Genomic DNA, 26,355 nt, shown 5'->3' on the forward strand with positions numbered 1-26,355 from the left:
GTGTGGGAGGAATGGGGGCGTGTTCCTGTGTTGGAGCGTGTGCACTGTGGGCTACATGAGGTGTGGGGGCAAGGGGGCTGGAGGGGGCTGAGCTGGTGGGGGGAGTACTGGGAGCACTGTGGGCTGTGGGGAGGGGGAGCCAGTGGGTGGTGGTGGTGGTAAACATGTGCACAGGGTTAATGTGAGAAGTTAGCAGATGTATTTGTACATTGTGTATTATGCGGGTGTGCTGTGGGCGGCGTCCCATGCTGTGTGTTCTGGGCTGTTCTGCATCTGCAGGAAGTATTGGGTCTGAGAGGTAGGCTGTCAGCCTGCCTGGGATCACACCGGACAGCTGGATCGGGGAGCAGGAGGCAGGGACAGCCGGGCAAGAAGAGTGCCTTGGACTTGCATAGACTTTCTGTAGGACCCCGGGGGCGGGGGTGGGAGGGTAGGAGGGAGGATTTAGGCAAGGGACATGGCAAAAGGAAGTTCCCGAATACTCGACACCAGAAGCAGGTAATGGCAGGGCCAGAAGGAACCTGTCAGATCACACCTCCAAGCCCTTCATCTATAGATGGGGAAACCGAGTCTCTGAAGGGAGTAAGACTTACCCAAGGCCACACTCGCACCCAGAACTCACCATTTCTAACTACCATATGCCATAATGATTTGCCCAACTCTACTATAATGTGCTGTGTGCGCCTGTTCACACGGCCCACACACGGTGCATCCATGAGCAGCACATGCAATGCAGGTGTGCACATGGCTGATCCCTGTGCATGTTCTCCAGAGGCCTGTTCTGCCAGGTCCTTTCCACTTCTGCACCCAGGAAGCGCCTTCCTCACCTGTTCTGATTTGATGTGCTCTGATGCCTGGAAGACGTCAGGGTAGGAAGGACGCTCAAAGACCCGATCCAAAGCTTCCAGCTGCTGCTGGGTGAAGGTGTCAGCTCGCAAGTGCTTCCGCAAACTGTCCACGCCACTCTGGGAGTCTCCATTGGGGACTGATCCCTCGGACACATCTGGGGGACACATGGACACTCGAAGCATCAGTGCAGGCCAGCGAGGCACAGAGTAGTGCAGTGGGTAAAGCAGGGCACCTGGCTTGGTCCCTAGGGCTTCGCACTCCTGCTGGGGCCCCTTACTCCCAGCTTTGGGGCTGGAGGGGCTGGCCCAAGGCTGGCCATGCCTCAGAGACCTGGCTCAGGAAGCCAGAGCCTCTGAAGGAGCTGGGGAGAGACAGGAAAGTTGTCCCAGGATAAGGGGCCAGAGGACTAGACAGAGGTGGAGCCAGAAGGGCTCTCAGGGGCCATCTCCCCTGAACTCCTATCCCCTGGTCTGGGTCAACCTGGCGAGGAGCTGGGTGTCTGGGACCGGCATTACCCAGCCTCTGGAGAATTGAACGTGGCTCTGAGATGAATTTCAGTTCCACTGACTCCATGGGTGGAAAATCATCAAATCTCCGAGGCTGAGTGTAACATGGAGACTGGGTGAAGCAATTAACTTCACCACAGAGGGAGGAGGGACTTGAAGCCAAACTGAGGCATGTGGCTTGCACTGGGCCAGGACGGAGACCAGAGCAGGGGGACAGCAGGTGGCAGGTGGGCAGTAAAATGCTAACTCGGACAGACTGAAGACAGAGTCTGTGTGGATGCTGCTGTGCCCAGGCACCCTGCTCAGCCTCTGTCCCTGACCCGGACTCTGGCTAGGCCTCTATCAGAGGCCAGTTCCCTGGCCACCTGGTTCCTCCTGTGGGTCTCAGTGGTGCCACATTAGTGCCTGCTCCCTGGGGCTGCTGGCCAACTCTGTCCACATCCTGCCCTACCTAAGCTTTCTCTCCTTTCTGCTCCCTTGCTTCCCCGCCCTCCCATATCAGGGCCACAGTGAGCCCAGTGCCTACTCTGCCACCTCTCCCTGAACCCCCACCCTGTAACTCCCCTGGACCAAAGCTGGGTTCTCCCCAGCCCTAGCTTGGCCAAAAGCAGCTGGGGAGCCTTGGGCCTGGGTCCAGACCATGTTGTAGGCCTCAGGATGATCCTCTGGGACTGTTATATATATCAGTTTATAGGTGATTATACGATATGATATAATCAATATTGCATTATATACAGTAACACCGTACAGTATCATTCGGGAGAACATAGAAAATATTACATATTGATTAACCTCAACCTGCAGCCGTCCTACCCTTTCTTGCTGGCCTCTCAGACGGAGCATGGGGGTCTGTTTTCTTAATGCGACCTCTTGTCATCCCTCCATTTTATTCTGGTGGGGGTGGGCAAGCAAAGAAAGTGGGTGTGTTGAGGGGCGAAGAAAGAGAGAGAGAGAGGGAAAGGGTAAGGGAGAGAGAGAGAGAGAGATAGAGAGAGAGAGGAAAGAGAAAGAGAGAGAGAGAGAGAGAGAGAGAGAGAGAGGGAGATGAAAACCAGGATCAAGTCTATGGAGGACAAACAGACATAGAGACAGCCTCAATGGTATTTCTATGTGCCCTGTTACTATGGATACAAAACTTGGTGGTTGTGTTTTTTCTGTATAAGCCTCCACTATGATTTTCTGTTAGGGTGTGGCATATTTATTTTTCCCTTTTGTGTGAGTATTCTCTGTGTAAATGCATCTCTACACATATAAACATCCACATACATAAGCGTCTGGGTATGTGTAGGTGACAGTGTGAGAACTTTTCTGAAAAGGTGTGTGTATGCGCATGTGTCATTGCATGGGGAGCAGGAGCCCACGTCCCCCATGTTCTCCTGTCCCTGTGCCATCATCCTAATTCCACCCCTTGTAGCTATTTGCATGTTTCATTGGATCTATTCTTCCTTGCTAGAGTCCTCCTACCTTTGTGGGAAGCCTGGCTGTCAGGACTGAGGGAGGCAGTAAGAGTGTCTTTGTGTTGCCATGTCACCAGTGGGCCTGGGAAGGAGAGTGTGCACTTGTCTGCGAGAGGCTGCCCACACATCATGTGCATGGATGTGTGCATGTGTGTGGCGAGACTCATACCATGCCTCTGTGTAGATTTGTGAATATGCCTGTGTGTGGCTTGACCAAGCCCTTGTGAGTGTGTGTGTGTGTGTGTGTGTGTGTGTGTGTGTGTGTGTGTCTGTAGGGGCTGAACTGAAGCTTTGTCCTCAGGTCACTGGCTGGAGGAGTCTCTTTTCCTTCATTTATTCAGGGGCCCTTCAGATCTTGACAAATCTGTCACTCTAAATTTGCGAGAGATTATGGTGCTCTCTCCCCAGCCCGCAGAGAGGTGATATATGATATCTGCTGCCCCTATTGATTGCCTGATCTGGTGGCAGAGGCCGGCGAAATGAACTTGAAATGAACATCATGCCTCAACTCATTGTGCGTATAATACACTACTTAATCCCACATTTTTCAGCCGCTATGGAATTCAATTGATCAATCATGTTCCACTGATAGTACTGTTTTAGGGGTTATTGCTGCTCCCTCTACTCACTGACCTTTTTATTTATTTATTTTTTTGTACACTCAGGCCCTGGTGATAAGACAGGTTACAGAGGCAGCAATGGAGAGAAACGGGGAGGGGAAAGGAAGGCAAAAGGAAGCCTGTTCCAGGCAGAGGTGGCGGTGGGAGGCGGGGACAGGGAAGGAGAAGGAAGGGGTGTGGGAGAGGAAAAGAAAGGAGGTGCTAGAGGTGCAGCACAGCAAGCTGGCGTGAAGAAAGCATTCGGAGAACCCCTAAGAGAGGCTGCTGGAGGCTTGAGGAAACTCCCCAAAGATAGAAGGAAGGTGAGGAAAGGGGGAGAGGCAGCAGTAAAGACGAATCATGAAGGAGCACATGGAAAGTTCTGGGCAATCAGGGAGGAGAACCACAGAGGCAGGGGCAGGGAGAGGGCAGCGGCATGACTGGTGGGGGACAGGGGGCGGCCCTCCCAAATCAGCCAAAGGGCCCATAGGCTCTCCCGGGCTCCCTCCAGAGAATGGGGTGGCACCCTTCCTTCAGCTAGGGAAGGAAGAGAGGAATGAAGGTAAGCAGAGAGGGTGGGAAGGGAGTTAGGAAAGGAGGTTGGGAGACGCCTGAGAAAGGACACAAAGAGAGGAGAAAGGGAGCCTAGGGCAGCGCTGGCTGGGAGGAGGGCATTTGCCATCCGAATAAACCTGCTGGCTCTGTCTCCCCATCAGCCTGGGTACCCACTAAGGGGGGCAGCCCAGGGCCTAGAAGAGAGTGGGGGTGGAGGATGAAAAGGAGAAGAGAGTAGAGGAGGAGCAGAAAGGACAAGAGAACACAGAAGAAAAGACTAGGAAAGGAAGGGAAAAAGAAGCGGTTGTCTGTGCCCACCCTCCAAGGGACCTCCTCAGGAGAACAGAGGGGGAGAGCTCAGAGTGGGATTGTCCATGGGTCGGCTCAGAGGTGACAGCAGAGAGGGGGTGGAACTGGGCTATGAGGCTGCTGCAGCAAATTCAAGTACTGAAGCCCCTTTTGGCAGAGCTGGGCTGAAAGAGAGGAGGAGGCTTCAGAGTGAGCAGGAAAGGAGAGGGTGTGAGTAATTAGGTAGCATCCTTCCCCTTGTGAGCGCCTGTGGGCAGGGACCATGACCGACGCATCTCTGGAGCTCCAGGGCCAGGCACGGAGCTGGGCTTACAGTTGGTACTCAATGAATGAGGCTCTCCTAGGAGCATTCAAGCCAGAACCCTGGCAGAAGGTCTCTGGACTGGCAACCTGACTGGCTTGGCACCCTTGCAAGGCAAGTCCCTCGCATCCCTAGGTCTCAGCGGCCCCTGGGTAGACCTATGCCCCACTTCACTCACCCCCACTGCTTGTTAGCTTCTGGCAGCCGGGACTCTGGTCCACGGGAGGCCCTTCCTGCTCTCATTAACACCATCCTGCCCCCTACAGTTCCTCTACCCAAAGGACAGAGAACAACACCATATTCCAAATTAAAAACAGAACCTAACCTTGGAGCCACAGAATTGCCATCCAAAGCAGGTAGGAGAGGTTCCTTGGGAATAGGGCCCCGATGGCCTCTGTATTGGACTCCCCACACCAACGCCCTGGTCTCAGAGAGCAGGGTCAGCACAAAATGGATCTATTTGCCCGTGGTGGGAGCTGGTTCCAGGGAAAGTCTTTCCTAAACGATGGGAGGAGGCCCCCGGCCTTCACCTTGATGGGATAAGAAGACCACCCCTTCAAGGACTCCAAGAAGAAGGCTGGAGTATGGTGGCCATATGGCCCGAGCTTTCTGAAACAGTTCTGATTTCCAATATCCTTCTCCACGCTCAGGCCATGTTTTTAGACTGAGGTTAGAAAATATGGTTGCTGTAGGTTTAGTAAGACCCCATAGACCAAGGAAGGAGCTGTGTCCTAGTTGGTCTCCATATATTGTCCTGCTGTCCCCTGCCCAGCCACCATCCATTAGCAGTTACAATACCGAGAGCTTATTACATGCCATTGCTGAACTTTACACAGCTCATTTAATCCACCACCCCCTAACAACCCTGGGAGGTAAATACTGTGACACCTCTTTTAAAGCTAAGGAAACTGAGGCCAAGACAGATTACGTAGCTTATCCAAGGCCATGCAGCTGGTAAATGACAGTCAGGATTTAAATTCAGGTCTGTCTGATTCCAGAGCCTGCCCTCTACATCATTTCACTCTGCTGCCTGGGTGCTAAACCCAAGGGCCCAGCTGAGGGCCACTTGGCCCCATCCGGGACATGATTTCCCTCCCAGCATCCTCACTTCTCTGCCTTGCACCCTCTCTACACTGAGGCTGCAGCCTGTAGCTTGAGCACAGACTGTGCCCAGAGTGATTAGGGGACACCTGGTCCAAAGTCCTCATTTTATAGTAATGAAAGCTAATGGGGTGGGTGGGGAGGTGAGGGAGGGAACGTGACAAGCCCAAGGTCACACAACTAGGAAGTAGATTTGCAGGACCAGAGCCCATTCCGGGACCTTGGTCCACTACACCGTGAGCACTTCCAAGGAGAGTGAGCCACCAAGAGTCCTTTTTGGAACAAGGCAGATATAAATAAATTAATTAAACTGCTGAGTTAAAACTTTGACATATATTATTCTTTCAAGGAGAACAAAGGCTCATGTTGACTCCTCCTCTAACCACTTCATATTTGCTTAGCGGTTAACAAAAAGGTTTCAAAGACCTTAGGTTATTTGGGTTTCCCCGACCACTCTCCAAAGTGGTGAGGATTATAATCCCTGTTTTGCTGGGTAGGAAGCTGAGGCTCAGAGTACATGAGCTGCAGATTCAATGAGAGTGAGGGGCTAGCTCAAGGGCACATCTACCGGCGAGCCTGGCACAGGAACGTGCTCTGTAATCAGGTGTGGGCTGACCCAATGAGCATCATCAGCTCCCAATCTCCACGCAAACCAAGTGAATGGCAAAACCAAAAGATCATCTTGACTGGAAGGAGAGCCACCTACCTCACTCATTTAAGTTTTTCCATATCATCCAAGCTTTGTGCAATAAGCACGTGCCACTTACAGAATCACTAATAATAATCTTTTACTCCTCAATAAGCTCTGATTTCCTCATTCACTTAGCCTTGTCACTCCCCATCTACACCTGGGCTTCCCAGAGCAGAGCTCTCTACCTCCCGCCTCTCTGACCCCAGACCAGAACCCTCTCTCTGGCTAAAAATAAATAAGGTTGTCCAGTGAGGTCTCAGCAGCTTGGAGAGGGGGGCAGTCCCCGAAGGTCATGTCTCAGGGATGAAGGCTAGGGACAAGGGATAAAATAGAAGTGCTCTGTCTTCCTCGTATGTGGACATTCCACCCAAATTCCCGAAGTAGTCACTGCAAGGGACAAGAAAATTCTCATGCACTGACCAAAGGTAGGTGGGGGTGATGGTAATAGAATAGATGATGTCATTTCCTTGGTCACAAAGTGCCAAGGTTATCAAAGTCTACAAAATCAAGATGGGTATGAACTGGGGTTTCCCATCAAATCCCAGGAAGTGAAAATGAGGCATTTGAAGGGACTGTTTTTAAGTGTAGTAAAGAACTATACTAAGTTCCATTTTCTAAGACCAAACACAAATATGTCAATGGGGAAATTGACAATATTAGGGCTTTCACATATGCTCATGAAATCCATTTAACTTTACAAGGTAATTATTATTAATCTCATTTTCAGATGAGAGGCAAAATTATTTGTTCGACACTGTCAAATTTGCCTTCTTGTCAAAGATTGTCATTATCATCATTTAGTGAGCACTAACCATGTACTAGGCAGTCGAGGTGCTTTACACACATGCTCTCTAATCCTCACAGATCACTTGCAAAAGAGACACCATTAGTTCAATTTTACAGCAAAGAAAACAAGCTCAGGGAGAGTTAAAAGCATGCACAAGACCACACTGCTGACAGGAAGCAATCTTGGGGAAAGCAAGTCTTACTTCATCTGCAGACAGAAAATGACCTGAAAAGGTGATACGGGAAGAAAAGAGAAAAATGTGGAGGAAGTGAGAACAGTGGGTGATGAGCTTCAGGCCTCAGGGGGTTGGGCGAAGCAGGAGGGGTCAAGGCTAGCTGTGGTTGGGGGTGGGGCTCTGAACAGACATTTGCTCCATACCATTCTGATCTATGGCCTCTGCCCCCGTCTCTCTGCACCCTAGCTTCTCCAACACCCCTTCCCCCTCTGAGGGGTTCACTCCCAGGCTTCCCCAGTTTCCCCAGCTGCCAGTTGTTGCAGTTTCAAACTCAATTGTTCTCCTCAGTACTGAGGCAAATGGAGTCATTAATTACCTTCTATCGGCTGGGCTGAGTTCAGAATGCGATCAATATCTCCGCTTGTCATTCAGGGCAGCCCTCCTGTGCAGCCCCAGCCCCACCCCCACTGCGCAGGAGGAGAAGGTCTGGGCTGCCACCCTGGCCCTCCCATCTGATCGAGAACAGGGAGTGTGGGGTTTGGGACCAGGAATGGAGCTGCTTTCCAGACTGGGAGAAGAACGGGGATAAATGGAGTGGGAAGAGGGTACAGGCGAGTGGGAGGGAGAAAAGAAAGGGAAGGAGTGCGAGGAAAGGCGAAGAGAAGGGCAGAAGATAGGAAAGGGGGGGGGGAAGAGGAGGGAGGGAGGGGGAGGGGAAGCACGGTGGAAGGGAGAAATTGATAGGAAATGGAGGGAAGAGGAGGAAAGCGGTGCTGCAATGTGCTGGGAGGGGCTGGGTGGAGACTGTGCTGGGAGAGACACTGCCTGTCCAAGGAGCTGAGGTGACGTACCCCATTGCCTCCCATCCTTAAACTGCACAATCTGTGAGCCTGCCCTGCCCAGGAACCCTAAGCCCAGCTGAAGAGGAGGGCACAAAGAAGCCCTTGGAGATCTGGCTGAAAGACAAGGATCTGGTAAACCTTCCAGCCCTGGAAACCTTTGGCCAAAGGGTTCTCCTTGACCACGCCCAGCTTCCAAGCACTCAGTGAGTTCATGGTAGTGTGAAAGGTGTGTGTGGAGGCCTGGCCTGCCTGGCCTGACTTCCTGTGCTTCCGGGGACACTAACTGCCCGAGTGACCCTAACTTAACACTAGACCTGTAGTAACATCTCCTGAGCTGAACTCCTAGTTTTGTCGCTCATGTGCTATGTGACCTTAGCCAAGTCCCTTGAGCTTTTCTGGATTGAGTTTCCTCAGATGTACAGCAGAGGGTTGCTAGCTCTCCCCCAGCAATTTCAATTTCTCCTTTCTCTGTGTTCCAGTAGCCCATCTATCCAAACCTCTATTGTAGAAATAATAATAACTAAAATCGATCCAGTTCCCATTATGGTGCCAGACACTCTGCTTAACGTACATCTACTGATTTAATCCTAACAATAACAGCAGCTAACATTAAGTGCCTACTATATATTAGGCACCCATCTCAGATTTTTACATATATTAACTCATTTAATTTTCACCAAAACTTAAAGCAGGGAGCTTCTATTACTATTCCCGTCTTGAAGACACGGACATGTCTTTTTCATCTTTATAAACCTAGCATTGGGCTTGACACATAGTAGGTGATAAAAGTGTTGACTGATTTGTCAAATAGAATCCCCAAAGCAAAGGTTGATAGATTATTAATTTGCCTTGTTCAATATTTTACCTTTTAGAAGGAAAACTAAGCAACAAAAGAAATTGCTACTCTGGATTCAGTATTATCATATTTCACAGCTGGCAAGTATCGAGATCATTTAATTCCATTATCTCTTAGAGATTTAAAAAAAAAAAAGAGGCTCAGAAAGGTTAAGTAATTTTCCCATGTCACACAGCTAGTCATCGTTAGGCTGGGGACTGAGGTTCTCAGTGTAGAGGCCTTTCTCCTATTCCAGGGTGCTCAATTTTAATCAACAAAGAAACACTGATAAAAGGGAAGTGATGGGGATCTGGGGAGAAAGCAACCATGTCTAGAGTTAACAGCAGCAAAGGAAGGAGGCATTTGACAAAATCTGACTGGAGGAGAGCAAACTGCTAGGTGTTGAGGGAAAGAATGGTCGTGTGATCCCATTGCAAGAGGTTCTGGAAAGGAACATAGTTCCATAAGGATTGGATGCTCTAACAATGAAATTCTGCCCCTGCAAGCTCAAAGAATCAACCTGACAAGAGGGAGTGAGAGTGGGGGAGGGGTAGAAAGAGAAGGACATTTTAGGAACATCATTGCTGTTGCACACGAATAAGCTTTAAAATATGATGAGCCTAGATTTTAAAAGGACATGTACACTGAATAGTGGAAGATTATGCGACCATTAAAAAATCATGTTTTCAAAGAATATTTAATGATATGTGAAAATGGTTCTATATAATGTTAAGTGAAAATAGCAAGACAAGCTGTACATACAATATCATTCCAATTTTTATCAAAATAATATATATAAGATTATACTTGCACAGAAAAAAAAGGATACCATAGTCCAACAGTGGTTATCTCTTGATGATGAGATTGTGGATAATTCTTTTAAAAAAATCTACCGTATCTTACAAATATTTTACAATGAGCATGTATTGCACTTATTATCAGACAAAAGTTATTTTTTTCCTCCTGTAAAGGACATACAACAGATGGAAGGAGGGGACCATAACCAAGGATGGATATGAGAATAGCATGAGCCTGTCAGGAAGACAAAAGCTCAGAACAAGCTGAGACAACAAAAAAGGGTCTTGATAGCTCTGCTTGGAGAAAGAACAAAAAGGAAGGCAGGTTTAGGCTCAGTGCTGGGGAAGAGGAGGTAATACTGAGAGGAAAGAGAGAGAAGGCAGAACTTCTCCACCAAGAAAAGTATCTTCCAAACGGGACCAGCAGGCGTTGCCCAGGTCGGGGGGGGGGGGGGGGGGGGCAGGCAGGAGCTCCTAACCATGCCCATTGAGTTAACTTTCTCAGGCCCAGATAATTCATGTAGCAGGAGTCTGGGAAGGGGGAAAGGCAGATAAAATTCTAAAATTTTTGTTGATGATTCTTGAGGAGTTACAGTGAAGCAGTGATAAAGCCTAATGCCACCCTGCCTTGCAAAAAAATAAAAGGGGGTCAAGGTAAGCTTACACAATAGCACTTCAATAAATTTAATATTGGGGTCTGGAAATCTTTTAGAAGAAATTATTATAAAATTAATTTGTGGGCATCTGAAAAGAAAACAGTGATACATGCAAGATGGAGCTTGCATGTACTCACCAAGAATGAGTTGGAGCACATTACTTATATATCAGCGCTTAGATCAAATGCCACCTCCACTAAGACTTTCTCAATTCCCCTGGTTGGAAGCAACTGCCCCCCATTTTAAAAATATTCGTCACAGCACTTCCTACCTTGATTAAAGCACCTATCGCATTCTGCTCTTATAATAATATAGAGGCCCTGTGCACGAAATTCATGCACAGGTAGGGCCCCTAGGCCTGGCTGGCAATCAGGGCCAATCTGAGGGGCGACCAGCGGGGTGGCCGGGGCCCCCCTGCTCACACCCACCTTGGCTGGCCTAGCGCTGCCTGCTCGCCGCCCCCCTCCCCCCCCCCCCCGTTGGGGCCTGTGGGCTGGGGGCAGCTCCTGCCCCCTGGTGGTTAGTGCGAATCATAGCAACCAGTCATTCCACTGTTCGGTTGATCTGCATATTAGGGTTTTATATAGATAGATGCACCCTATCTCCCTTTTAGATGAAAAGCTTCTTGAGGTCAAGGCCTGAGTCCTATTTGCCTCTGTAAATCAGTCCTGACATGTTTCATACATAACAGGCACTCAATTTGTGCCCTGACTTAAGTTGGATTTGTTTTATTGATCGATTAAAGAAATGCTCTGGATGTAGTGAACGTTAACATTTCACAAAGAATCTCCTTCCTAACTTTATGGACAAGATGAAGAAAAGTGAAATGGTTGATGGCTACGGGAGTCAATAGTACCCAAAACATTCATTTATCACAACCAGGAGGGGGATCTCCACTGGTGGGCTATGTGACTCTCCTTTATTTGAAAGGAAAATAACTCTTTAAAAAACGATGAGGGTGATGATATAGAAAACTTCCTTATGACCTTAATCGGGTGGAATTAAGAGTCCAAACCAACAAGATGAAATTCAACAGGGATAAATGGAATGCCCTATGTTTAGGTTAAAAAAAAATCAATTACATAAGTACAGAATGGGGTAGACCTGGCTTGATAGCAATTGATGTGAAAAAGATCTCGAGGTTTTAGTTGACCACGAACTCAATATGAGCTTGAGTCTGACATGGCTGCTAAAAAATCGAATGCAATCTGAGGCTACATTATGGGTTTAGAATCTCCAGGTGCAGAGCGGCAATGGTCCTACTGTACTTGGCATTGGTTAGACTGTCTCTAGAGCAGTGGTTCTCAACCTGTGGGTCGCGACCCCTTTGGGGGTCGAACGACCCTTTCACAGGGGTCGCCTAAATACATCCTGCATATCAGATATTTACATTCGATTCATAACAGTAGCAAAATTACAGTTATGAAGTAGCAACGAAAATAATTTTATGGTTGGGGGTCACCACAACATGAGGAACTGTATTAAAGGGTCGCGGCATTAGGAAGGTTGAGAACCACTGCTCTAGAGTTTAGTGTTTATTTAAGAGAGACTTTCACTGTCAATAATGAATTCAGAAATGGGTAATCAGGATGGGTAGGGACCTCCCGCAAGTACAAGGACCATATCATGTGAGAAACTGAAACCCACTCGGCTCAGCTCATTGTTTTTGCAGGTGCTCAGTAAATCAAATAGAAGGAATGGAAGGGAGGGAGAGCCACTCTAGGTGGTTCACTTTAAAGATGAGGAAACTGGAATTCAGAGAGTATGTAATTAGCCAAAGGTCCCAGAGCAAGTAAGGAGTGGAAATAGATCCCACATCCAGAAATTTGAATTCTAACAGTGACAACTGTCCATTCGCGTCCTATGTCCAGGCAGGGGATGTACCCTGTCAGGCAGAACTGCTGGAGGGGAGACCTGATGACCTTTAAGAATCTGAGACTCTGCCTGACACCACTCTCAGTCCAGCCTCTGACCTCCTTCCACATGGAAGGTGTCTCTGGAGCCTGTCTCCCTGAATCTTAACCACTCCCAGGCTCAAGTCCCATTTCCTTCTTGCTTTTCTAGCTACTTTCCTGGATTCCTACTGAACTCTTGCCACCTGGTTCATCTTCTAGTCTCATGTGTGATAGCTCTGCCTCCCCCAATAGATTGAAGTTCCTTGAGGCCCACCTCCTGGTTCTTTGCTCCTCTCATACCTCCCAACACCGGGGCCCACGTTGATACAAAGCTCCCCCGAGAGATGAGTATACATTTCCACGTATTAATATACCAAAGCAAGATCACAGATTCTCCGTAACCTGAAATGGTTTATAAGAAATTTGCCCAAGGACAGAGAGATAGCCTGAACGATCATTTAGGACCTCGCGTTTCCTAACCAACCAAGGGAGCTATGAGGGAGATACGAGAGAGGCCTGGAACCCCAGAAAATTATACCTGTACAGTTAATTTCCCTGTTTTGAATGTTAGCCCCCTCCACCCCAAACCCCTAGTTTACCTGTAGGAAAGAAGGACATGGGCACCCACTGACAACACGACCAGCCTGAGTGTATGTGGGGAGGGTGAGCTAGTACAAATGGGGGCGGGGGGGGAGGGGGGCAGGGGAGGCCAGAGGCAACACAATGGGAGGGAGCAAACAGGTAGCAGGGAGTGAGCATTGGGTGGGTTCGGGTGAATTCCCCAGAGTGATCAACTTTCCTGCCTGAGAGCATGCGCTGTGCCTTCCTGCTGGCCTGCTGGGCTCAGGCGCACTGGCTGCTGGTGGGGAAGGAGGGCTGGCTGAGGGTCCCGCTTTGTGGGACCTGCGTCCTCCATCGGCCCTCTCTGGGCTTTCTGGAAGGGGCCGGGGCCTTCTGCCGGGTGCTGGACTCCACGGGGACCAGAACCGGTTAGAAACCTCTCTGGAGCCAGGAGGGAAGGGGCTTTGTTAGCTCAGAGGACACAAGCAAGGCGAAAAATTACATACCAGGCCGCTCTAAGTATGCTTGTTTAGAGAAACTGCTTGCATTTATGAAGTCTTTGGTGCGGAAAGCAGGGTTGCAAATGACTGCATCAGAGCGACAGTAAAGGCCATTAATTTCCTGTTATGTTTTCCTGCGTTGGGGGCTTTATTAATTTAATTTTACACTGTCGAACAACAGCGAGAGCTGACACTGCCACACCGCCAAGGCTGGGGCTTGCTTTCTGTGTGCGTAGCAAGGCTTTGCCTGACATGCAAATCAACGCTATTACCGGAACCAATAAAGATGTGCGGAGGGAAGAGGGGAGAGATAAGGAGGGGGTGGCAGGGAGGGGAAAGGAGAGAGGGGAGAAAAAGGGCGAAAGCCATCCTGGCCAATTTCTGCTGCGCTCCATGCCTAGCATCTCCTGGCTTCCCAGACTAGCTCCAACTTCTGCCCATCCTCCACACTGCCTTCTACTCTCTTCTTCCCTCTGCTCTATGCCTTCAGATGACTCTACCTCTGTTGTCCTCCTCTGTCCTAGATCCTGGCAGAACTTGAGTAAGGACAGGAAGTTCCCAGGAGGAGGTAGGGATGGAGTTCCCCCACTGCCTGTGCCCGGCAGAGGCATGTCCCAGAAGCATGGAGGCGAGAGACCAGATGCTGCCAACCCAGCAGGCTGGAGTGAAGGCCTTTGTTACGTACACTGTCTCTTCCAGTCATTTTTCTCCTCCACACAACTTCTAAAACCAAGGGCCCTGGCCCACTGACATACTGTTAGCGCACACACACCTGATCCCATATGCTTGTGCACATGAAGAAGAGTCTAGAACAGGGGTGGGCAAACTTTTTGACTCGAGGGCCACAATGGGTTCTTAAACTGGACCGGAGGGCCGGAACAAAAGCATGGAGGACTGTTTGTGTGAACTAATATAAATTCAAAGTAAACATCATTACATAAAAGGGTACAGTCTTTTTTTTTTTTTTTTAGTTTTATTCATTTCAAACGGGAGGATCTGGCCCGCGGGCCGTAGTTTGCCCACGGCTGGTCTAGAAAGCAGATATTGCAGGTTCCTCTCAGAGCTCCCATACCCCAACCATTTATTTCCTTTGAATTTCCGGAACAAAATACTGTCCCTCATTGTTTCTCCTTAGGAGACTCCAGTAGCTGTCTTCAGTAGCTGTAAGGTACCTACTTGGTCTAAACCAAACTGCCAGAGGAACACGGCTCCCAGCATCGGAAAAGGGGCGGATTCCTGGCAGACCACATTCTGATCTCTCTGACTACATCGACCTCATACTCACCACCCAAAGGCCACCCACACTGCCCCTCACCCAGAGCAGCTTCCACCAGCCGGCTGCCCCAGTGGTCCACCCAAGTATCCACTCTGCCCACGTGTCTGGGTTGGCTACACTGCCAAAGGAGGTGGAGGTGGGCTGGGGGTGGGGAGGGAAGAGGGAAGGAAAGGGAAGCTCCTGAAGTCCCTTCTACCAGACACACTGTCTGCATCTTTCCATCCATTCTTTGAAGTCTGCTGGGGTCTAGGGAGATCTGTATGAGCCAGTGTGAGAGAGAGAGGGAGGGGGGAAGGAAGGGAGCGAGGGGGGGGGGGGAGAATGTGTCTGCGCGTGTGTGCACGTGTGTCCGTGCATCTCTCCCTCTCTTGCTGGCTTGCCCGTGCTCCTGCCTGCACTTTCTGCTTCAGGAGCTGCTTGCCAGGCTCTGGGAGGCTGTTGGACGGAATCCAGCTCTCCCTGGGAGGAAAGCATAAACTTCATAAACTACATTTGCTTTAATGCAGGTTCCTGGGGGCAGCTTTCCTCCGGCTTTTCTTCCCTCCTCTGTCTTGATCACATTTTATCCCAGCCCCTGTGTGCACCCAGACCACACGCACGCACGTGCACACGCACACACATACACACACGCTCGCACACACACATGCACACACTCACGCGCACACACTTTATAGCTAGTGCTCCTGAAAGAGCTGAAGCCTGGGCGGGAGCATGGGCAAGGTGTACAGGCTGTGTTTACAGGAGAAAGCCTCGGCCTGGCCCTGGAGAGGCCCTTGTGAGATGCCCACACACTTGTCCGGTGGAGATGAGCACAAAGGGTACTTTGAGGCAGGCGGGCAGGCGCCGCGCCTTGGGGAGGGAGGTATGCTGTCATTTTGAGGGGATGACCAAATTAGGAGCCACCTGGAGGCTGGGCCCCGGGGCTCCAAGGAGGGAGAAAGAGAAAGCGAGGCCTCCACGCAGGTTGAGGTTTGTGAGGCCTCCCTTGTCTGGTGCTGTCAAGGTCAGCAGGTTCGGGTTCACCGAAGGGTCAGGATGGTTTGAATTACTGGCTCCACTGCAACTCGGCTCTGAGGCTCGTGATCATCTCCCAGCCCTCCCCCCACCCTCCTGGCTTCTCCACCCCCACAGGGCAGGGTGGGGAAGGTCCTGGAGAGCCTTCCAGCCACCACGGCCCTGGGGAAGGCAGGCAGGAGGGAGTCCTTCCCTGGGCTCCCGGGCTCCTTGTGCAGCCCACAGCGTCGGGAAGGTGGCTAGGACCCATTCCTCTGTTGGGCAGCAATCCTGGGTCTCCAAATCCAGCCTACCTTCTCTCCAAATCCTTTTTCCAAGGGGTCCCCCATGCCCCTGCCCTTCTCAGCTGCCCACTGGCCTGCAAAGGAGGAGGTGTTCAGGGAGGCCAGCCCACTAGCAGCAGGGCCTGGGGGACAGGCTCAGGGCCGGGCCCCTCCCTCCTGCCCACAGCCCGTGCCTGGGGGAGAAGGGCAGCGCTGAGGCAGCGGATTTCTCATTTCTCGCTTGGTGCCCTTGCCGGGTGGGGGAAGGAGAACGAGGCTACCTGCAGGGCGGAAGGTAGTTGCCAAGTGGAAGACTAGGGTTTGAAGACAGTCTGACAAGGTGGGTGTGCAAACACGTGCCCAGAAACACACAGATGCCTTTGCTGAGAAAATTGTAATACTGTGCTACACCCCTCCCCCTCCCCCCAACTTTCAGTGGTGGAGGGGTGCACGCAGGCCCCTCTACTGCTAATCTGTACATTCTCTCCTGAGGGCTGGGGTCCACCTATTTTAACGTTTTGGCATTTTATGAAAGAAAAAAAAAGCTCTTTTGTGCGAAATCGCAACATACTTCCTCAAACAAGGAAATATAATTCTTTATCTACAACAGCAGGAACTGGTTAGGAGCCTGAGGTGGTTAATGATTTGACTGAAGTCTCTGGTTTAAACTCAGGGATTTATGTACAAATTCATGCACCCATGTCAGCTCCACACCACCCTGGCTAGCCCCAGTCCTTCCCCACAGAGGAAAGCCAGCCCATGTGTGCACAGGCCCCAAGGTGCAGGCCTTAATAACACATCGGCATGCCCTGCACCCACCTCTGTATAATGACATGGTCAGTGTTCAACGGGCTCACGGCCAACATTGTCCAGGGTTTGGCTAAAAATTTCGATCCAACTAAGATAGAAAAATTCCCCCCTCAGCATGAACGGCCTGATTTCCCAGTTTACTGGGAAGATATAATCATAACAACAAATATGTTCTCATAAGTGGACTTTTTTGGTGTCTTAGTGAATGCAGACCTTTGAACCTTAGCTCCTTCTTAGCCTAGAGTGGACATTAGCCAGGGTTTGGATATTTGTTGGGAAATGAATACAGGGTGAGCTTTGTTAACGCAGTTAAACTCAGGCACTTGTCTAGATGGATGGTTACCTTCCTGGGGACTTGGTTTCTGGGCTTTCCTAGGACTTGCCTCACGAGGGGCAGCCTGTGACCCGTGCTCGGTAGTATAGCGCATGTGAAATCATATCAGTCTGGCAATAACCCACAGAGCACCTGTCCTTAGAGAAACTCAAACTCTGCTTGGCTTCCCCCTGCCAGTATAATGCTTTCTTACAGGGCCTGGCCAGGGCCCAGAGGACAGTGGAAGCAAAACGAGGCTCCGTGGTTCTTTGCCCACCATGTGAGCTCACTTCAGAGCTCTGAGGGCACGCCACCCCAGGTTTACACTCCTGGGTGGGGATTCTTTAAAACCAATCAGATGTGTGTGTGTGTGTGTGTGTGGATTAGGTGGTGAACACAGGTAACTGTGCCCAAGTGCTGGGTTTAGGTTAAGGAATCAGTGAGACCTCGTTCTTCATTTTGTTTACTCAACATAGTGCAACTTCACTGTGTCTTCTGGGCCCTCCTCGGCACCCCTCCCAGCTCCTTCAGGCTGAACCCTGGCCCACGAAAATGGTATGTGCTCAGTGAAACTTCCCAAAGCTCTTCCCTTGCAGGAACGCTTAGATCCTTCTCTGTTTCCACCAGCCCCCTGCAGCTGGACCGAAAGGCCACAGAGGACAGACACTGTGGGCCTGAGAGAGTCAGCTCTGGCTCCTGCTTCTGCCTCTAAATGTCTGCCCATGCCAGCCGACCAGGGTGTGCCGACCTGCAGACTTCCCCCATCGGCCTCCTCCAGGACTGAAGGCTGCACCCAAAGTCCCAGGGCGGGCCAGCGGGCAGGGGCAGCCTCTCCTCTTCCAGGGGGTCCTCCTTGCCTGCCTTTTCTGACACCAGCACTCTTCCCACTGCCCCTCCAGAAGGAGAGCGGGGAAGAGAGACTGGTGACCAGGGCACGCCTGGTTTACATTAATGAGATACACCGAGTGTAATCCAGCCGGGGAGGCAGCCTACAAAAGGAGGCGATCGCGATCGCGGGCGGCCAGGAGCAGAGCTGCTCAGGTAATTGGTTTATCTATCTGGAAGCAGGGGGAGCAATCTCAGCACAGACAGACTAGCAGTAAAGTCTCTTCCTTAAGGCTATTTCCTTTGTCTTTTCAATTGCTTGCACATCCATGTGAGAGAGGGAGAGAGTGTTAAAGAGAGAGGGAGAGGGAGAAATGTTAATTTGTGAATTAATGGCTTTTCTCAGCGGAATTGTAAATTCAAATGTCACCTCACACGGTGACACCACGGCTGGTCTGCTGAAGAAGCAATGATAAGATCCCCCACCTCCCTTGGTGCCCCTCCCTCCCCAAAGATAGCTGTGGAGTGGAACATGCTACTTTTAATTTGCAATAACAACACAACAGAGGTATGCAGTAATGACTGCCTTCTTTACCCTCCTCCTGGCTTCCTTCCCCCCAGTCCAGTTGGCTCCCCACTTCCTCCCTCCTTTTGCTCTTCTGAAACAACACCTCACCCCACCCTGGCTGTCCCCCACCGCACCCCAGCCAGGGCCTGATCACATGGGGGGTGCCTTTGGAATTGACGATGCTACAACCCTCTCTTCTCCTTCAATAATCAGGGAATTAATGACCCTGAAGTTAAAGTGAGGCTGATACCGAGGCCCTGCCCAGCGTTGGGAAAAAAGCCTTCATTGTTTTCAAGCAGGAGGCGGGCAGCAGTGAGGGAGATTCATGGATGGAGATTGAATATGCAATTTTCTTTCACCTTGCCAAGAGCTGCCCCTGGGCTGTGCCTGGCCTAAATTTTTCCTTTTACCATCTCTGCCTTATCCGGCCCTCCCACCTCCCTTCCATTCTTTCCAGAAAATTACCTTCAAAATTGATTTCCACTTTTACAAACAAATATAATGGGAACACAGGAAAAAACTTGGGCCGTGATGAATTAGGGCTGTCAGGTGCTTCCAGGTCTCCTTTGCTTTTGTTTTACTACCCGATCTGCTCTTTGTTTTTCCAAGGGCTGGAAAAAGTGCCCCCCATCCACTGACTGCCTGATCCTCCAGGCCACTGGGGTCTCAGCCCCCACACCCAGCAGTGGCCCGTGGAAAAAGTGATCCAGGCCCTGAGATTCTCTTAGCCTCTTGGTTTCCCAGCGGACGCTTGAGCCACCTCCTCCTTTTCTGCTCACTGGCCCTTAGGAACCCACTCTCTTATTGGTCTCTAACCGCCACCCCCAGCTATTTCCCCTGACCCCCACACCAGGTTCCCTCTGGCCCCCATACCTCTTAAAGTCCAGACCAGATGCAAACCTCCACCTCCTCTAATGTGGGCAGGATCAGTGTATACCTCGACTAGAGCAAATGAGAGACAGACAGACACTGAGAGATCCCGAAAGACAGGCAGGTAGAAGAGGGGGGCAAGACCCTGAGATTGGGAGACCAGGCTCTTCTTCAAAGGGTATGAGGGTGCTGAGTGACAACTCCCATATAGCCCGAGGGCATAAGGGCTCCCAGCCTGTCTCCCTTGCCTTGAGTCCCAGGCCACCCCTGGAGGCGGGTTCAGTACAGCCCATCCATTTGCCAACAGATGCAGGGTAATGTCTACGGGGCCCTGTGCCTCAAGACCATGGGCTCTAACACACTCAGGCCTGGCTTGAGTTCTCCCTGTTCACTAGCACTCGTAGACATGCAGCTGCTCACATCTGCTCATCTCTTCAAATATATACACTCTCCAGAAGGCTGCATGCCTGCTCAATGCCTGGCGTTCTACATCCCCTTTCACCCAAAGATCTCAGAATGCTGGGAAACACACACACACACTTCCATAAATTATGTAAAAAATTACATATATGTCCATAAACAAAGTAAACTTACACATGGGAGCGGAAATGCACAGCAGTGAAGAGGGAGGGGTGCCTCCCTGGTAGAAAAGAACGGGGTCCTATATTTATTTACATAAAACTGAAATGTCTTTGGATGCTAAGAGAGGACATGTGACCCAACTAGGTAACTGCAGAGCCAATGAGTAAGCAGAGATAGACCAAGGTCCCCCCATCACACACGGGGAGCTGACATCTTTCCCGCACTGCCCTAGCTCCCCTCCTTAACAGGGGCCGCACCAAGACTAGGGAGACTCTGCCCAAGTAAGCTTCTTCCTGACATGGCTTCATTTTCTCTCAAAACTTAAACCTGCCAATTAATTACGTCTTCCCTCCCCCGAAACACAGTGACCCATCTTCCAAGATGGATTGGCTCGGCATTCTATATCCATGACCTCGTGAAGTCCTTTCCACAGTCCCTGTGAAGTGAATGCTGTTACTGTCTCCCCTTCATAGAGGAGAAGACGAAGCTGATGAAGGTTAAGTGACATGACCAAGGCACTAGGGTTCAAACCCAGCTATGCTTGACAGAGCTCACACCTTTTCCAACTGCCCGTTCATGCTGCCCTTCAGGGACGGCCTGCTGGCCCCTATCCCAAATCCTCCTTCCTGGCCCTGGGGGGCGGGGGGGGGGGCGGTCTGCAGCCTTCCCCTGCCTGAATCCAAAGCTCCTGGACAGGGTAGGTCAGTGATGGCGAACCTTTTGAGCTCGGCGTGTCAGCATTTTGAAAAACCCTAACTTAACTCTGGTGCCGTGTCACATATAGAAATTTTTTGATATTTGCAACCATAGTAAAACAAAGACTTATATTTTTGATATTTATTTTATATATTTAAATGCCATTTAACAAAGAAAAATCAACCAAAAAAAATGAGTTCACATGTCACCTCTGACACGCGTGTCATAGGTTCTCCATCACTGGGGTAGGTGCTGCTCGTTTCCACAGCTTCATTTCCTCCTTTGCTCCAAGTCTAACCTGAGCAACACACTTGGGGACCTCTAGGAGGGAAACTAACTAAGGAAATAAACTGCTTCTTCCAGTTACCGTTCCATCCAAAGCAGGAGGGAGCTATAAAGGCAGTGACAGGACTCGGTTGTTTGCAGCCGTGCAACCTGCCCTGCCTGCAAATGCACAACTGCACCGGTTTGGCACCACTCAACTGCACAACTCATTGTGCACCTAATTAATGGAATGCAGAATCACAGCCCCCGGCAATCCCACACGTCAAAGGATGAGACCAACACACCTCCCCGCCCACAGATTAACAGACTCAGACCATATGACTTCATTTGGATTGTTGGACAGGTTATGCAATTGCTCTGTGTTTCAACAACACCAATGGACAGCAACACTTTGGGCCATGGCTGAAAGCAACTGGGGGAAGGCAAAGGCCTTTGGTTCTTCAGCCTGAAAAAATGTAAGAGTCTCTTTATCCTCCAGTCACATAAGCCAAGACAAGCCACATTCAGGGAAGCAGTAACCTTCAAAGGACCCTAATATACTCTGCCATAATTGTAGCCAAAAAGAGGTAAAGCCTTTACGGGTCCACAACAGGGTTTTACCTCCCCAGACAGTCTTCTGGGGGCTTTGTGACATACCTTACTCATCTATCACTAGCCTGTCTACCTGTCTGATTCTGGGATCTCCTGGACTCTTGGGGTTTAGGGGCGGTGGTAGCATATTTCTCAAAGGAAAGTCTGGGGATTCTTGCAAAGGCCAAGGGCTGAGAAGGCGTCTCAAGCAGACTCACAGTCACTGTCAGTTTCTTTTTCCCCAGAGTCACAGCTGATCGACCCTTTACTAATATCCCCACAGATATGATTGCTGCAGATACTAATAACGCTGTCCATATTCCAAGTGCCAGTGCCAATAATGCTCTGGGTATTATCACTGTGAACACCAATAACTACTGCTGAGATTGTCTCCAATAACGCCAGCACACGCTGCAGTGATTGTCCTCGCTAATGCCCAACACCATGACATTGTTAGAGCTGAAGAATAGGCTGAGCTGTACCCAGAGGCAGGAGCGGGAGTGGCTTCCTTAAGGACACAGAGGCTCACAGCTTGCCCTCAGAGTATGACACTCCTATGGAGATGCCACAGTAAGAGGGGCCAAAACAAACAAACAAAAAAAGGCCAGCCTGGCAGGGCATCAGGGTTCTCCTGGAGGGAGATGTTGTCTGTCCACTCCCTCAGTCCCTTGACACGCATACCTGCTCCCATCCCAATGCCCTCAGCTCCTCAAGCCAGTTTTCTCTTTTGCCTGCAGTGCTGGCCCAGGAGCTAAAGGACACACCTGGGTGTCGGTGCAGCCCAGGCCGGAGGCTGCCTCCTGCTACTGGCCTGCCAGCTGCTGTGCTACCTTGGCCTGACTGCAGAGTTGGGCTACATCATCTTGACACATAATTATCTCCCCTATTCTTAATCATCTGAGCTGCTCACTAATGCAAACTGGACCTGGCTGCTTAGAGGCACCAAGAGTGGGGGAGGGGGAGTACAGGCTGGGGAAGGGCTGTCCTTGCTCTCTCTTTTCTTTTCCTCTCTTCCCATCTGGGTCCGATAGGTCAAGTGTATGTGGTGTGGGCACGAGGGGTCAGAGAACGGGCCTCCCTTATAGGCTCTACCAGGGAAAGGACAGCTCTATCAGATCTGTGGTGGGTCAGTAGGAGGGAGAGTCAGGGCAACAGAACCCGTCCACATCCCCCCAAAAGCAGTAGGGCCTCTGATCCTTCCTGCCACCTCGCTGGGCCCAGGGAGTGAGTGTGTAAGCAGGACACTTGGAGACCCTCCTGTCCCTCACCTGCAGGAGTTCACCTGCTTCCTGAGATGTCTCCCCACTGCCACCACTGTCCCCCTGCTGGAGGGTGATCCTCCCCAACCCAGCCCTGTCCTTTTCCCTTCCTGCTCACACACTTTCGGCGGCTACTCTTGCCTGCAGAAAAAGTCCAAACGCCTTATATGATCTGGTCTTGACCTGATCTGCGACCCTAACCCATTTACTTAGCCTGATTTCCCATGACTTCCCCTTCCGCCCTTTCATTCCAGCCAAAGTGCCCCTGCACTTTCTCATCACAGAACCTTCTGGTCACAAGGCTGGGTCCAGCAGAGAATTTCACACCACCATTGTCTTTGAACATGCCCCTCGCCCATTCCTCAGGGCCCTCCTCACAGAGCAGCCCTCCCTGGGGTTTGTTCTCGCCCCACTCTGAGCTCCAACGGTCCGCAGCCCAGACCTCCACCACAACACGGATATCTGATGGGCCTTTCCGCTCTCTGGGCTCACATGTTTTATACGCCCCACTAGACGGTAAGCTCCTTAAGGACAAGAATCATATCTCGTTCTGCTTTGGGACCCTATAGCACCAAGCCTTTCTTGTGATTAACACACAGGAAGGGTTCACTGAATTGAATTGACTTGAAACAATGAACGTGACCAATTGCTCAGAAAGGACAGTGCTCTGTTCTGGGCCAACCAGGCCCAACCTGGGGTGGCCACAGCCTCATGCCAGTGCCTCCCTACCCCTGGTCTCTTTTCATGGCCCATAGGAGCCCAGGAAGCAAAAAGCATGTCCAACCACAGGACAATGGGACAGAGAGAGGTGAGGGGGTCTGTGGCCTACCCTGGCTTCCTGAACAGCTCTCACTCTAAAAAATGCAGGGCAGTGGTTAAAGGAGAAACCCCTTAGGGTTTGGGGCAGAATCTTCCAAATACTCAGGGCATCAGGAAGCTTGGCTAAGGCCTGAATGTGGGAACCCCTCAGGGAGAAGTGGAACTAAGGGCCTTTCACATCGCTTCCCCCTGCCCATCAGGGGCTGTGGCCAAAACAACCACAATGAAATTCAGTGAGTAGCAAAGGCCGTGGCAGCCAAATGGGTTTGGATATTTGGGAAGAAGGAGAAATAGAGCCAGACAAGCTGTTTCCCTGTGAAACGAGGCCATTAGGGCTTCTGGAAGGAGGCCAGCACCAGGTCATCACTGTCTTGCCAGACCCAGGCCTCTCCTACACTCTGCCCCTTCTACTGGAGGCCAGGGCTCTCATATCTTTTCCTGGGGCCCAGGGAATCTCAGTGTTGTCCCTTTTCTCTGTTCCTTACCTTCTAAAGCTGCCCCAATTCAAGGGCTCATCTAGGCTTAGGATGACTATATGACTTATTGTCTAAACAGAACATTTTTGAAAGAACAAGGCGATGCTGACTGGCCAAGATGCAGAGACAAAAGGTATAAATTGGGACCATCTGGACTAATGGGATATATGGCCACCCCCTTTGTGCTCATCTCTAGAGGATTCTGTCTATTTCAGGGTATCCTTAAAATCATACCCTTAAAATCATACACTCTCCCGAAAGCAGAAGGCGACTGCCTCTCCAGCAGAGACCATGAGATTGGGGCTAGAGGCAGGTTCCAGGCACTGGTGTCTCTGTTTGCCAGGGCCTGCCAGCCCTGCACCCTGGCCATGCATCATAAGAGAACCAGACGGTCACCAAGGGACCTCTAATGTCACCCATATGAACAACACCTTCTCCCAAGCTCATGGCCACCACTCTCTCCTCTGACTCCTTTTCCCTCTCCTCTTCCTCTTTATTTCCCTCTCTACCTCCATGCTTAACAGCTGGCTGCACCATGAGGTATTACAGGGAATGAGGGCAGGCCAGAGAGGAGCCGGACCGGTGTCTCCTCCCATGGGGGGAGCACAGAGAGGAACCCATGTCCAGCTCCCTGGCTGGTTTTAATGGGGCCAGTGTCCATGTGTCACAGAGAAAGGACAGCAGGATCAGCTGTATGTGACACCACTCCCCTCGCTCCTGATGGGTTGGGATCAGGTGAGGACAAGGCAAATTGGCCTTTTATCCTCAGGTCAGAGACCAGATGCCCCCCAGCCTCCAAAATCTTCCCAAGGTACATGGCTCATGCTTCTCTTCCTGGAATCCCACGGAGATTTTGGGGGTGAGTCCCAGAGGAAGGTGAGCAGTCAAGGCTGCTGAGCAGATGGTGAAGCTGATGGCCCCACCAGCAGCCTGCCTCCCTCTCTCCAGGAGCCAGCAGGGCAGTGGGGGGACCTGGGCTTTGCCACTAAAACTGATCTCATAGCAGAGCAGCTGCGAGGCTGGGCCGAAACCGGAGCTCTGAGTCCAAGGACAAAGCATGCATAGGGAAGCCAAGCCTCTTCCCTCCTCCCTACCTTCATCACGTTTCCTCTTCTCGCCGTTGGAGCGAGGGATCCCCAGGATCCCGTTGATGGAGTAGGATCCCACTGGATCATTGGAGGCGCTGGAAACAGGAGGGGAGGCCGTACTGGGAACTGGATGAGAATAAGGAGGAAATGCCATCAGGAAAGCAGTGGTGATAGCAGGCCAAAGCCCCAAGGCTGGGGGCAGAGAGAAGCAGAGGAAATAAGGAGGGATGGGGAGCCCATATTCCCCTTCTTTCTCTGAGGTTTAAGAGAGAAGGCATAGCTACATACAGAGCAGGCTATTCACTTCTGTCCAGCCCTGGACTGGGTGGTGGCCAGTCAACCCTAAGCCTTCTCTGCAGACCTATAGAGGTCACTGGTGCCCTGAACTCACTCCCCTGAAGATGAATGGAAACCTAAAGCTGACTCAACCTAAAAAGTGACTCAGCAGTCTTGGAGTGAGCACAGCTCCTAGGAGGCCTCCTTGCACAGCTAGTCCAATCCCTGGGGCCAGGAAAGCCCTTCTAAACAAACTGCATCTCACTGCCTCTCAGTCTCCTGGGCTGAGTCTTTACCAATCCTGATTTAGACTCTGTGGCTTTCTAAGATCTGTCTCTGAATCCCGAGGAGACACAAGAATGGTCCTGATATTCTCCAGGAGTGCATAGCTCTTCTCTCTCAGTTGCTTCTGGTCTTGAAATCACTTGAGAAGTTCCTCATTCCCCCCTCCGGGCACAGACTAGTGAACACATTCACTCCGTAATGATCTACTCAGGTACAGCCCAGCCCAGCCCTCCTTCCTAGCACACGCTGTAATACAGGCCCAGTAAACAACAGATCCTGCCAACTCCAGGAGGGCTGGGACCTGCCATTCTACTTCCTGCTAGTCAAGAGAGCAGGGGACAGCTGCCAAGAGGGGCAGCAGGAAAAGTTTGATCACATCCCAGCTCCTTAATACCTGGTGCCAAGCACCCTTGGGCCAAAGGGAAGACTATGATTGGGGGAGGGGGGTAGGAATGTTAGCAGGTGTTTTGGTATGGCCTAGGTCACGTCTCTGGAGGGCCATGAGCAAGGATCCGTAAATAAGGAGGTTGGAGAGAGGCAAAGAGTTACCAAGTAGATGACAGAGAGACAGAGATCAAAAGAGATAGGCTATGAAGAGGGAGGGAGAGAGACAGAGGCACAAACCCAGAGCCTCACATACAGAGATGAGAAAAGAGAAGGAGAA

The 26,355-nt window shown here is 50.8% G+C and overlaps 1 protein-coding gene across 10 annotated transcripts in view; it reads right to left on the reverse strand.

The window, feature by feature from the left end:
- Positions 1-26,355, reverse strand: part of PAX2 (paired box 2) — a 92,134-nt gene that overhangs the window by 21,736 nt on the left and 44,043 nt on the right. For 7 of the 10 annotated variants that reach the window (XM_036336304.1, XM_036336297.1, XM_036336296.1 and 4 more), the window contains exons 6-8: positions 25,137-25,256; positions 19,359-19,427; positions 828-1,003 (exon numbers count right to left, since the gene is read on the reverse strand). In XM_036336304.1, the coding sequence (XP_036192197.1) occupies positions 828-1,003; positions 19,359-19,427; positions 25,137-25,256 (365 nt within the window). The remainder of the gene's footprint in view (positions 1-827; positions 1,004-19,358; positions 19,428-25,136; positions 25,257-26,355) is intronic. The other 3 variants (XM_036336301.1, XM_036336305.1, XM_036336306.1) reach the window with 1 other exon arrangement.

The sequence above is a fragment of the Myotis myotis genome, unplaced genomic scaffold (genome assembly GCF_014108235.1).
Source record: "Myotis myotis isolate mMyoMyo1 unplaced genomic scaffold, mMyoMyo1.p scaffold_m19_p_15, whole genome shotgun sequence".
NCBI classification, from domain to species: Eukaryota; Metazoa; Chordata; class Mammalia; order Chiroptera; family Vespertilionidae; genus Myotis; species Myotis myotis.